The sequence below is a fragment of the Centruroides vittatus genome, unplaced genomic scaffold, assembly GCF_030686945.1.
Source record: "Centruroides vittatus isolate TY-2023 unplaced genomic scaffold, ASM3068694v2 contig_1427, whole genome shotgun sequence".
Taxonomy (NCBI): domain Eukaryota; kingdom Metazoa; phylum Arthropoda; class Arachnida; order Scorpiones; family Buthidae; genus Centruroides; species Centruroides vittatus.
Window position 1 is genome coordinate 113,830 of NW_027120893.1, and position 14,153 is coordinate 127,982.

The following is a 14,153-nucleotide window of genomic DNA, read 5'->3' on the forward strand; positions in this document are numbered from 1 at the left end:
CGTATGAATTTTCTGCTAAAAATCATTTCTAATATCAAAAATGAAAAGTAAGAAATCAATTCTGCTCCCACAAAAATATTTTTGTTTAATAAATAACACACAAATAAAGCAAAACCTGTCTAACGCGTATTATCTGTTAAATCATAAATGCTTAAATGGAAAATAAATATACGAATTGAGTGATTAACTATGAAAAATGCTACTGTTTTATAAACTTGACTGATGTGGAGGCGGAATACTTCTTGGGTATCTGCATAACTAGGACCCCTTTGCCGCTATGGGCACGGGCGTCCTGTTGGCACTAAAAGCACCTTTCTTAACAAGCCCATTATAGGTTCGGCCCAGTGACGTAGCTAGGGTTCTCCGAGCCCGGTGCGGAACCAGATTTGTGGGCCTCCGAAAAAATTTTTCGTGTCTTTTTTCGTGATTTTGGGGTTCCTATAAGCTACTGTCGCTTTCCAGGGGCCCGGTGCGGACCGCACCTACCGCACCCCCTAGCTACGCCACTGGTTCGGCCAGGCCCATAATGAACCCTATCTTTATATCACTGGTGTAAGGGAAGCTTTAATCTCTTGCTTGTTGCATCGTGTTTAACTATAATAGGAAACTATAAAAGAAACGAACTTGCAACGTGCTCAACGTTGCAACTTCGTTTCTTTTATAGTTTTATAGTTAAAAGATGGGCAACCTACTGCTCTGGGTGACCAGCGATCGAAATCGCACAGGTAGAAAAACCGCAAGAATGTTTTGGGACCCGTCCCTCACACCTGCTCGCCTCATTATGGTGTATGTATATATATAATTATTCTGTTAATCATAAAATGTCTAACATCGCACTCCAGCAAAACCGTAAGTGCCACCATTATTTCTCTCTCGCTTCGCAGGTTAATCGACGATTTCAAGTAATTACAGCACATTTTAATTTCAAGGTTTGTCGTAATCTGCATATACTTTGATAATAGTTATATATTTATCAAATACTTTCCTAATTACATTCGTGTTTGTAGGTCTTTGGCATGAAAACGATTATTGTTTCGGACGACAATAATGGCGGCGCATCCGGTTTTCTTACAGTGCGTATCTATTTTACCGTTTAAAATCGACTTTTCAGATCAAATTTTTAAATTTTTGCATTTATAATATTTTTAAGTATCTGTCTCTCGCATAGCCACAACGTGATTAATTTTAAATTATTCTTTGTTTTACAAACATACAGCTATCCATGCCATAGATTAGAACCATGTGTTTAATCACGTGTTTCTCTAATCTGTGATTCATAAATTACGTAACGCAAACGTGGATGAGCGCTGGCAGGCGTGTAAATAATTGCCAGAATGCGTTTCAACGAGTTAGGGATGTTAACAAAAACGTTACGTAATGCTAGGATCTCTACCCTTGGGTAATAGAATGATTCATTCTGGTACCCGAAGAGTTAGTATAGCAAACCGTACTGTTTACGTCACTGCTTCGTACGTAATTAATAAATAATGTTAATACTCCCGTGCCGTGTATTATTCCTTAGTAAAATTACGGGTATATAATTCGAAGATATGCGTTATATAATTTTGGAAGCGGGTATGAGCGGGTACGCGTTATGGAGCATTACGTGGTGGTTGCGTTGGTGAAAAGTGTAAAAATAGCGTTACGTAATCCATATCAAACAGGGTAGGGCTGACCCACGAGATATAGGACTTTCCCAGGTGAGCCGTCCTCGTCCTCCAAAGGCTGATGGATTTTTAAAAAAATTTAATACAAAATAAAAATCGAATGTATATCATTGTGATGTCGTCAACAATACGGGCTGCAATTTTTAAACAAATTTTTTTAATTTTAAAAATCACACGCGTTTCGGTCCATACTAGAAATTCGAATATAGTTAATCGGGGCTTTCGGCTCGTAAGTTTTTACATCTGATCTCGATTTACATCTAACTCCGTTCTAGAGATTAACGACGGCGACAATGGGAATTTATAGGTTTGCAATTTAAAAATTGCACCCCATTAATTACTTTTATACCAAGAATCCCGTATTCGTCTTTCGCTCATTACATTGTTCCGTCATTGCAAAGAATAACTATTTAAAAGAATACTTGGTGTGTATATATATGTTTTCGATTTTTCGTTGTTTGCTAGTCTATTAGAAACTATAATTCCTGCAGATCACTCTCCTCTTTATAAACCAATTATTTCGGAAATCGATTCAATGCAGTGAAAAATAATCAAGAAGCAATCGTCGATGAGTGCATCGCTTGTACTCGTATGCTATATCGATTTGCGCCCGATCGATTGCGATCAACATTCGATCTAATAAATTTTCTGTACATTCCCGATCGAAATTGAGAAAAGATATTTTGCAAAAAACCAAAGAAACGAAAATGTAAATAATTTTCGAATTAATGTTTATCACGTAGGCCACGGGTGGCAAACCTATGGCACGCGTGTCCACAGTGGCACATTGGGAGAAATCATCTGCACGTAACGATTTCGTTTTATTGCCTGTCTTCTGTCTACAAATGGAAATACTGTATTAGATTTTTCAATAAAAGGTCTGTTTTTAATGTAATCATGACAGATGAATATGAATGTTTAGATGAAAATTTGCATGTTTTCTGTTATGCCTACAGCTATATTCGGATCAAAGGCCCGTAAACATTTTTGACTGTCTACCCCTTCAAGGATTCCTCAACCCCTTTTGTTTGTTTTTGCTGTTAATGTTACCTTAGGTAGCCAAGATGGCGGCTCGTCTCTAATTCCAGCAAGGAAACAGTGGGACTCACGTTCTAACCTAACCTAGTCTAATAATTATGGTAGTTTATTAGAATAGGTTAGGTTAGAACGTGCGTCCCACTGTTTCCTTGCTGGAATTAGAAACGAGCCGCCATCTTAGCTATCTAAGATAACATTAACTAACCGTTTTTGCTAATGCAGTTAATAACGTATAATCGCAATCGAGATAGCATACAAGCGATGCACTCATCGACGATTATTTTTCGCAATCGATTATTTCTGCATTGAATCGATTTCCGAAATAATTTGTATATAAAAGAGGAGAGTGATCTGCAGGAATTATAGTTTCTAATAGACTAGTAAACAACAAAAGTTAAAAAAAAAAACACATACATACACACAAAGTATTCTTTGATTATCAAAATTTTTTCCCTGAATGGAGTTACATAGATGACCGGCACGACTCTGTTGTTATCGGGAAAAGTATGATGTAGAGGGGCAAGACTACAAATCTGAAATGGAGAACATATATTTTAAATTGAATAAATTAAGAACGATTGAAAACTGCAGTCGACCATTATGACGACGTCACTATAAATAATTGCTCGTTTATACTGAATTGTAATGTTATTAGCAATATGATTAAATTTCATTACATTGTAATCAGTTATGTTTTAATGTTGAAATGAAGAGTTAGGCTCCTTATTTTATTTTCTCTTCACACACACACACACTACACACTATATATATCCAATGCCATAATAATAAATGTTTAATTTACTTTTATAAAAAGATATTAACATTTGTATAAAATTTGGTGAAATTTTTATTAAATATTTATTTTACATAATTAAAGTACATGTGCAAAAGCAAAACACCTTGAAACAAATATTGAATATGTAATTAACAGAATACAACAGAAAATTTAAATTATTTCTGATTTTATTGAAATCTTTAACAAATATCTTTTCGAAGTGAAATCTGATTTTAAGTATTAAACAGAAAAATATACTGATAAACTCCCGTAAAACTAATCTTTGCAATGTACACTAAAGCAATTAAATAAAATAATTTGACATCACTCCATTTAATATCCTATTTACATTAATCGTGCATATCAAATTATAAATGATTTACATTTGATATTATTATTATTATTATTATATTGATTTTCAAAAACTTGCTGATTGTTACACAAAAATATACATCTCTTTATACGAAATTTTCAAATTAGAATTGTTTTATGTGAATTTATTAATCTGTTAATTAAATTTATATCAAAATATTGATATGTATTTCAAATACTGTATTGATTTAAGTAAAATATGTATTCACTTATATCGGTTATAACAATTTCTGTTTATTTTACAATTTCCTTGTACATTTATTATTAAAATAATTAGGTTATATTATTTGAGTAAAGTATCATACACTTTTTTCCTTTTCTGGTTTTAAAAAAACAAAAGCAGAAATCATTATTATAGCAACTATTATATATATAGTCGCAATTTAATAACTTTTCAAAACAATTTATTAAAGTTAATAATATTGAGATTTCAATTATAAATAAACAATGTGTAATTCATATGTATGTTACCGTTAAAGTATTGAATTCCATTATTCTATAAAATACCTAGTTATTTCATAGAATACCTGCCTGATTTAGGCAAAGTATGGAATGAATTAAAAATTACATAGTTTAACTAGTTATTCTATGGAATAGCTAAATATTCTATGAATTAACTAACCAGTGTTAGTTAGAATAGAATTAAATAAGAGTAATAAAATAAATGTATGTTAAACTTGCCAAATTATTATATGTAATATAATAAATAAATACTGTAACTATGATAATTTCTATTTATCAGAACAAGGAGTGCTGGAGTGGCATTCGGAATTGCAGAGAACATTAATTCTTAGACAAGCACATCTCTTGTTGACATATTGTTTTTTACATGAGCATTTTTGAATCCTAACCTGTATCGACATTTTGGGTTGTGGCGACAGACCGGAGTGGTATCTCAACGTCCGGTATTTTGCCAATTGATACTGATTTTTGTTCACAGACACTAAATTGATTCCTGCAATATAACTGTTTGAGACGCCCATTCCTTGTTCCCAATCGATAAAATCCTTGACTAGTTTCTTCCATAACAACAAGAATGGATCTGGCATCTCCTCGTCCTCTGTCAACATCAGGCAGCAGGATATGAATCTTCATTCCTACAGATGCCTCAGAATGTGATTTTTCTGACAGTATTTTCATTTTCTTTGCTTGTATTCCAAACATTCTTTGGCCTCTTCTTTTTCTTTCTGGACATTCAGTTTATTTAAACATAACCTGCAGATCTTCTGTTCAATATCATATTCAACATCAGGGTCTTAATACAACAAACTTAGTCAAATGATCTTGGTACACTAAAATAAACTTAGATTTTCAGTCTCAACCTGATGGAAACTACATCAGATCCATCTTGACATCTTGAATTCGCATGTGAAAATACTATTGGCTTTCCCATGTTTCTTTTTTGTTGGTGAAACTCACAAACACTCAAAAACATCTTGATATCTCCTTAGGTAATATTTTTGTAATGACAATTCAGTTCTTTTATGATCTGATCTCTGCCACTGATGTCCAATAGAAACGTATGTTTTGTACAGAATATCAAACAGATCATTACTTGAACAATAAAATATTACTTCTGCTTCTGTACCTTTAAGCGGAACTATTAATTTCTCTATTCCTTGAACTTCCAGATCATCATATTGTTGAAGTAACCAGTAATCTCTAGGCTTTTTCTTGTCAGTCATGCTAACTGTCTTCACTTCTTGTATAAATCTTAATAACTTTAATGAGTTAGCAACGTCTACCTCCAGTACCAAATTTTTTAGTATCTAATAATTAATAATAGTGGATTTATAACCCGACTGTTTGGTTGAACTGATAACTTGAATGAACAACAACAACAACTGGTTGGGATGGATCCAACTTGTTACCTTAATCATTGATATCATTTTTTATAAACAAAAAGAATTTTTATTCCATACTTTAATGAAGCAGTGATTGCTATTCTATGTAATACCTAGTTAAAGTACAGAATGTTAGAATATTATACACTTTAACGAGCCCGTTTAGGTGTTCTATGAAATAACTAGATATTCTATAGAATAATAGATTATAGACTTTAATGGTAACATGTATATATAAATTATAAAAAATTTAGTCTTTAAATATAAAATTAAGTTTAAGAATTACTTTAACAAAACAGTTTAATTGTTTTCTTAAACATAAATGTATTTAACTAAACTTTAAAAAAAAATACATGTATATATAATACATAAAAATTTGCACTTCTGGATCTTGAAACAAGTTTCAAGTTATCACATATAAATTCCTTTTTATATCTAGTGAAAACAATATTCTATTAGACAATTTATTTGAGCAGGACAAATTAATACATTAATTTTCAATTCTATAATTGATATATATATATATATTTTTTTATACATTATAATTGATTATAAATATCATTATCATCTATAAATTTCATTGTTAGTGCCTTTTCCTACAAAGCTTTCATTTTTTTTTTTTTAACCAACAAAAGCAAAAAATTTATTTCAATGTTTTATCAAAATTATATTCAATTGATTTTTGAATTATCAGATAAATAATGAAATAAATTAGCTAATTTTAAATATTTTAAAATTACAAATTTTTTCAATCAATTTATAATAAATATATTTAAACTAGAAGTTACAATTTATTTCAGAAACAAATTTATCATTAAACATCATAGAATATTTAATGAACAGAAAAATAGTAAAACCAAATTTGAAAGTACATTTCTGTCAAATATTAAGATATATTTAAGTTGATATAAAAATAATTTCTTAGAAGATGCATTTTTAGGCAAATCAGACAAAATACAAGATATTATTATATTTTATAAATATATATTTAGAATAATTCATGAAATAGAAAGTCACTAATGTATATCAGCAAGACATTAAGTTTAGGCACTGATGAATAAATGTATTTTTAGTTATTATTTCACATGTGAATAAAGTATAAAATGTAAATAAAGAGTAGGCACTCTTCAATTTTGGCACATACAAGATAACAAGAAAAATATGTGCAATTTTTTCGTTCTTCAATTCAGCAAATGACAATTTTGACTTCTAAACCAATGTATATTTAAAACACATTTAGTGTCATTTTAAATAATAAATAAAATATTATTAAAAATACGGTAATAAATTAAGAAATAAAAATGAAGTTCTTTTACCAAGGAAAAAATATATATATATATGTATATTTTTTATATTATAATTTTTATACAGCATTTTTGAATATTAATAAACAAAGACAACGGTGCATTAAAAAATATGAAGATATTTGTCAAATTAATAATGATGATGTTGGTTAATTTCTTATGAATAATGGGATGCTTAAAATTACATTAAATATTTAATGAATTTATAGTTTCATGCATTATTTTCAATTAGCATTTGAGTTACAGCAATTTTAGATTCAATAGCAGGAAGTAAATTTTCTAATTCTCTAATTTCTCTATCTTCTCTTTCCTCTTGCCTAGAATCATTTTCAGCATCTTCAGATGTTGATTCCCTAGTCTTCCTTTTCTCTGCTTTGACTTTCAAGCTATCAATACATTTTTCCAAGGAAGATTTTGTTTTCATAAAATATTCAATTGCTGAAGAGAACTGATTATCAAAAGAATATGCCAATCCTAATTGGAAATATCTGAATTTTAATTATGGATTATTAAAAGATTTATTTTTGATGTAATTAAAGTTATGAAAACCATTTTCAGTTTAAACATGATGATTTTTTTCTTAAATGTATGGGATTATCAAGTTTAAAAGTAGTAATAAAACTTGAATGACATTTCTATGGAAATCACTCTGTTATAATCCCTAGTTATCATCAGGACAGAGTTGAAGGTATAAATTAGATGCCATGCATTCTGGCTGGCTATTTCTTGGATACCAAGAGAAAAAAGGAAGAAACGGACTACTGGAAACAACAATAATGATAAAGCTAATGATATGAAAGACAAATTGTATAGTAGTAGATATAACATTAAAAGAAAATATTCAAATCAGAACTTTGAATTTTAAATCTAACTTTCAAACTGAAAAAATCCACAATGCTGTCTTAGAAGCAGAGACCAAATAAAGCCATTTTATGTCTACCTGAAACAAGATGGTCTAATCATGGGAAAATAATCCCTGACGACAGTTACAAATTTATTATTCTAAAGGAATGATGCATCAACATGGCATGAGGAATCTGATAAAGAAGAACCTTTTGAAACTTATCTGATTGCATGATCAATCTTGAATAAAGATTTTGTTTGCTTTTAATTTTTTCTGGTTCCTCTCATTGTCATAAGAGTAAATACCTGGTGATGAGGATACAATTAAGAATTTTATTGTGAAATGGAAGAAGCTATATAAAAATCCTTAAAGAAGCTCTTTTGAAGAAGCTATATAAAAATGTGTGTTTTCCTTTTTCTTTGGAGAGGGGCCAAGGCACCTTGATCCCCTGGATGCACTACTAGTTTTATGGTTCCTCCACTTTCAAATCTGTTCGCAAAAGTGCCTTATATGTTAGAAAATTGTACACCATTATCTTGTGTAAAGAAAAAGAAAAGCTAAGTATTAAAGTCTGCCTGTCTGTACAAACTTATATATACAGTGGAACCTTTCTTAACGAGCACCTTGCACAACGAGCAAAACAAATTGTAAAAATTTGTCTCGCTTAATGAGCAATGCTTCGCATAACGAGTGATGAGAAGAGGGAAAGTCCCAAATTGTGCGCTTGCGGCACGCTCCATCAGTCTGTGTTTAGCACTCGTTCCACTAGCATCTTAGTGTTGCTTGCAATCACATATTTTTTCAAACTTGTGTTCAGACATATTACTTATAAACATCAACAACCATAGCCTGTTATATAATAAACACACCAAACGATATGCCAAATTCTTGGGTCATTAAATTTAATGACAGATTCCAAATTAAATTTAGAAATGTCTGAATTAAAAATTAACTATTTATAATTATTAAATTTAATTTGAGATGGAAACATAACTGCCTACCTCTGTATGGCTAACTCTAACTGCCTAATATGTAGTTATAGCCTAAATTCTTGGGTTACATAACCCAAGAATTTAGCATATTGTTTGGAGTGTTTATCAAACATATTAGCTGTATTTTTTTTCTTTTTGTTTCTGCAAATCGAATTCTAATTCCAGGATGGTTCATTCCCCACTAGAAGAAAAGATGCCAATGATTCATGCTCCTTAACAGTGTATATTGTACAATTTTTTTTGAATAAATGTTATACATAAAATATTTGAGCATTTTTTTGGCGTGGAACGCAGTATCGTATTTTACATTAATTTCTATGGGAAAAATTGCTTCACTTAATGAGTGTTTCGCATTACAAGTAAGACTCTGGAACAAATTATGCTCGTTAAGCGAGGTTCCACTGTATATATAAATCTTGAGAAAAGAAAAGCTATTTAAAACATTCACAAGGGTGTATATCAGTGGTGGCAAACCTATGACCCACAGGTCAGACACTGACCCATGCAGGCTTTTTAAATGACCCACACGTTGATTTTTATAAACTTATTTTTTATAATCATCTATATCATATATATATATATATATATATATCTAATGTTGAATTTATAAAAAAACTATTTCCAAGTGGACATTGGCTAGCTGATTTTCAATCGTATCCCTGCACCTGTGTATGGACACATGACAGTTAGTCATAAACTTGGCGCACAATAAAAACATTATTTATTGCATTTTTCGCAGATTGAAAAAAATTAGAGAACTTGAAAATATGACTAAAATAAAATCACCAGGTGTCTCACAGACGCCTTGTGATCTAGGAAGGACTATTAAAGCTTCTCATCTACATATGTATGTATGTCAAATACATTAGTAAGAAATTTCTTTTCAAATTATTGTATTCTAAATATAAATATTTTTAGTTATAGATCTGCGCTAAATCGGCAGTTAAAAACATAAAAACAAATGATACAAGTTCCAGACCATATCGAACAGAATGGTATGATAAATATTGTGTGATTGAAAAGAATAAAATGACTGTGTAATTTTTGTAAAGAAAAAGTCACTTCTCATATATACAATGTAAAAAGACATTTTGAAATGTTGCATTCTAATCTCGGCCTTTCAATAGATGAAGAAAGAAAAACATTTTTTACAAAAGAAAAAAAAAATCCTTCACAAACCAGTGTTTTAAAAACTTTTTGATTCCAAAAAATAACATTACAGCTGCTAGTTTTCAAGTTGCCCATTGCATTGCTCTCCACGGAAAACCTCTTTCAGAAGGAGAGTTTGTAAAATAAGCATTTTTAGAATGTAGTGCTACTTTGTTTGCAGATTTTAAAGAAAAAGACTTGATTATAAAGCGTATAAATGAGTTACCAATAATTTGCAATACAATTAAAGATTGAGTAATAGAATTAAAAAGAAATATTTTTTTGCAAATACAGAATGACTTAAATTACGCAGAAATGTATTCAATTTCTTTACATGAGAGTAATGATATAAATGGTTATGCACAATTAACAGTTTTTGCTCAATAGAAATCAGGCAATATAATGAAAGAAGAGCTAATGAAACTAATAACATTGAAAGGGAAGTGTACTGGTCTTGATATTAGGGTGACCAGAAAGTAATGTCATTTTTTTACATTAAAATCAAACAAATAAATTTTTAACTTATTTTCATTTTTAATCAATGATGTAATCACCCTTGTTATCAACAACCTTTTGCCATCTAGTGTGCAAATTTTCAATACCGGATTGATAAAAATCAATTGGTTTTTGAGCAAAATATCTGGAGATGGCATTTTGGATATCATCCAAATTTTCAGACTTTTTTGTCACATAGAAAGTATTGTAGTGATCAGAATAAATGGAAATCCAATGGTGCAATGTCGAGTGAGTATGGTGGATGAGGCAATACCTCCCACCCCAATTCACTAATTTTTTCCAGAGTTCGTCTTGCACAGTGTGGTCTTGCATTATCGTGTTGCAGAATAACGCCTTTTCTGTTGACAATCACTGGACACTTTTCAATTAAAGATTGATTTACTCGGTCCAATTGTTCACAGTAAAGGTCTGCATTCACAGTTTTTCCAGGTTTCGGCACTTCAAAATGAACAATTCCGCGAATACTCCACCAAAGACACAAAAGTGCCTTTTTGGGATGTAAACCTGGCTTAGCAGTACTTTGTGGCAATTCATTCGGAGCAAGCCACTGCCTTTTGCATTTTGGATTATCATAGAGGACCCATTTTTCATCTCCAGTGATCAAGTGATCAAAAAATGCTTCTGTATTGTGCAGTTGAAGCAATAAGTTGCATGTGGTGGAGATTGATTAGCTTTGTTTTCTTTGGACAGATTATGCGGGACCAAACACCTGCTCTGCATACTTTACCAATCTGCTGCAAATGCTCTTGGATGGTCAAGCAAGGTTTGTTAAGAGTGTTTGACAGTTCCATTACGTTACCATTCCTTTACCGGTTTTATCCACTAAGGTGCATAAAACTGGTAAAGAAATAAGACCTGTGGTAGAGAAATGCAGAGGTCCCACGTTTGTGTTAGAAAAGAAGTTGCATGAGTATTTATCCTCGCAGCTGGACACAGACACTCTAGTTGCACGTGATCCTATGAAAGTGGTTAAAGATCTGCAGAATATAGCATTAATGGAGGATGAAGTTGCAACTGTTTTCGACTATGAGAGCATGTATCCGTCGGTTAAGATAGAATCGTGTGAGGAGGCGCTATTGGACTTCTTATACTGTAATAACTCAGAATTGCTTAATTATACTGAAGAAGTGGAGAGTTTGGCTAGTTCCATGATTGTCTGATATGGATTTGCTTCCACTTCTGCCTTTAACACATCATTGTCTAAAGTTGTTGGTCTTCCTGATCGATACAAATCAGAAAGATCAAAATTACCGGATCTGAACTTAGAAAACCACCTTTGGCATTTACGAATGTCTAATGCACTTGGATAAACATCACAAATGTTTTTGGTAGCAACTGTCTCATTACTACCCTTGTGAAACTCAAAAAGCCTACATTTCACCCAAAATTGCAAAAAAAAAAAAAAAAAAAAATTAAGATTTAATTATTTACAAGTAAACAAGTCACTTTAATCTTAAAATGTCTTTCACACGGCTTTGAAGTACACAATGGACTGATAAATGATAAACACATATTGACATGTGCAGAAACGACATTACTTTCCGGTTTACCTAATATTTTTAAAGAATTTGATATTGCATTTAAAGAAATGAATTTTGACCTACAGAAAATTGTTTCTGTAACAACTGACGGTGCACCCAATATAGTGGGAAAAAACATTGGTTTAATTCAGTATCTTAAGCAAAATATTACAAATTCTCTGATTGAATTTCATTGTATAATACACCAACAAATTCTATGTGCGAAGCAAGGTTTTAAAAACGTTTTCAAATGTAATGCCAGTTGTAATGAAAGTAATCAACTTTATATATGCAAGAGGTTTTAATAAACTTCAATTTGCACAAATATTAGAGGAAATTGAGTACCAGTATTCAGGGATTTTGACATACAACAATGTTCGATGGCTCAGTTGTGGTCATGTTCTTAATTGGTTTGTCATTTTATTAGAAGAAATTAAGCTCTTTTTTGAATGAAAAAAAAAAACAATAGTTTTCACAAATTTTCAAATATAGATTGAAATTTTCAAATGATTTAATGTTCTTATGAGACATTACTCAGCATTTTAATGAACTGAATAAAAAACATCAAGGAAATGGACAAATTGTTTTAATGATAATTGAAAATATTTATGACGAAAATTGACATCTTTACTGAGGATTTAGAAATGAAAATCATGAAATATTTTCCTCAATTACAAAAACATTTTCAAAACATGATAATTTTTGAAAATACACTTGACATTCAAGAAAATGCAATTAAAAATATTTAATGATTATACAGGAAATAAAAAAGCTTTTGAGGAGAGATTTAATCAATTTAAAAGTTTGGAAAATACATTTCACTTTATGTTGAATTTCAAAGCAGCAGGGTGGAAAAATAAATTTGAAAACTTGATTTCCAAAGTAGAAGGAAAAATGTCTGAAAGCAGTGCAGATAATAATGATCCCACACTAAAAATTGAAAATATTATATTAAACGTATGGGATTCTTTACCAAATAATTTTACATCAATGAAGAAACTTGCTAATGCTCTTTTAACGATGTTTGGGTCCACATATTCATGTGAAAAATTGTTTTCTTCAATAAACTTTGTAAAATCTACCAATAGAAATAAACTTCGAAATGCATTAAACTAATGAATATGGAATATGAACCTAAAATTAAGAAACTATCTGAAAATAAACTTAAATATACTTCAACTTTATTAACAATTTTATTATACATACACATACCTGTAACTATCTCTATTACTAAATAATATTTCATAATATATATGTGATTTTCTTTATTCCTTGTTCATTCAAATACTCAGTGCAGGAACAATTGCCGACTGGCCATGATGTCACCTGGTGCGGTAATTCATGGTATCACCCCATTGATATGAATTTTTGACAAACCTTTATTTTTTGCTTTTGTAAAAGTAAAAGTTGTAAAACAAAAGGAAACAAACTTTTTAGAGGATTTTAAAAGTGAGAACCAAAAAAATGTAGTTTTTAACCATCCTCCCCTCTCCTTTCCAAGTGATGCCACTGACTTAGTGACCCACGAGCTAGTACTAAAAAAAATCATGGACAAAATTTGACCCAATTCTCAAAAAGGTTCAGGATCACTGGTGTATATGGTAGTGAGGGTTATGCAATTATACAATGTTTTTATTTTCATTTTAGCAATTTTCTGTGGATTATTTTCTGCTGTAAATAAGAGTAAGACACATAGAAAATTACATTAGTTAAATTTAAGAATTCACAGATATCACAAATCTAATCTAATTGTTGAATAATTTAAAATAAAATCAAAGTGAAAGGATACGTCTCTGCAAGAACACGACTGTCTGGTTTTAAACAAGAAAGTTTGATTTTTAAGCTTTCTTGAAAATCATCAATGGCATTTTTATAATTTTCTGATTCCATGCTTACTTCTCCCAAAAGTGATAAAACATCTGCTACTTTTAATTGCATTTCTTGATTTTTTTCTGCTTGCCTAAAATACATAATTAAAAATTACTAAATAATCTTTCAATACAAAAACTAAAACTTTAATCATAAATATATTTTATAATTTTAGCTATCAGAATACAAATATTTATTTCAAAACAATCATTATTACTCAAGGATATATTTAAATTAAACAAATTTATATAATTAAAATTGTA

The 14,153-nt window shown here is 30.5% G+C and overlaps 1 protein-coding gene across 1 annotated transcript in view; it reads right to left on the reverse strand.

Moving 5' to 3' along the window:
- Positions 1 to 6,419: 6,419 nt before the first annotated feature.
- Positions 6,420 to 14,153, reverse strand: part of LOC136968286 (protein HGV2-like) — a 34,191-nt gene continuing 26,457 nt past the window's right edge. The window contains exons 6-7 of the mRNA XM_067262287.1: positions 13,811 to 13,981; positions 6,420 to 7,488 (exon numbers count right to left, since the gene is read on the reverse strand). Coding sequence (XP_067118388.1) covers positions 7,212 to 7,488; positions 13,811 to 13,981 — 448 coding nt within the window. The 3' untranslated portion in view covers positions 6,420 to 7,211. The remainder of the gene's footprint in view (positions 7,489 to 13,810; positions 13,982 to 14,153) is intronic.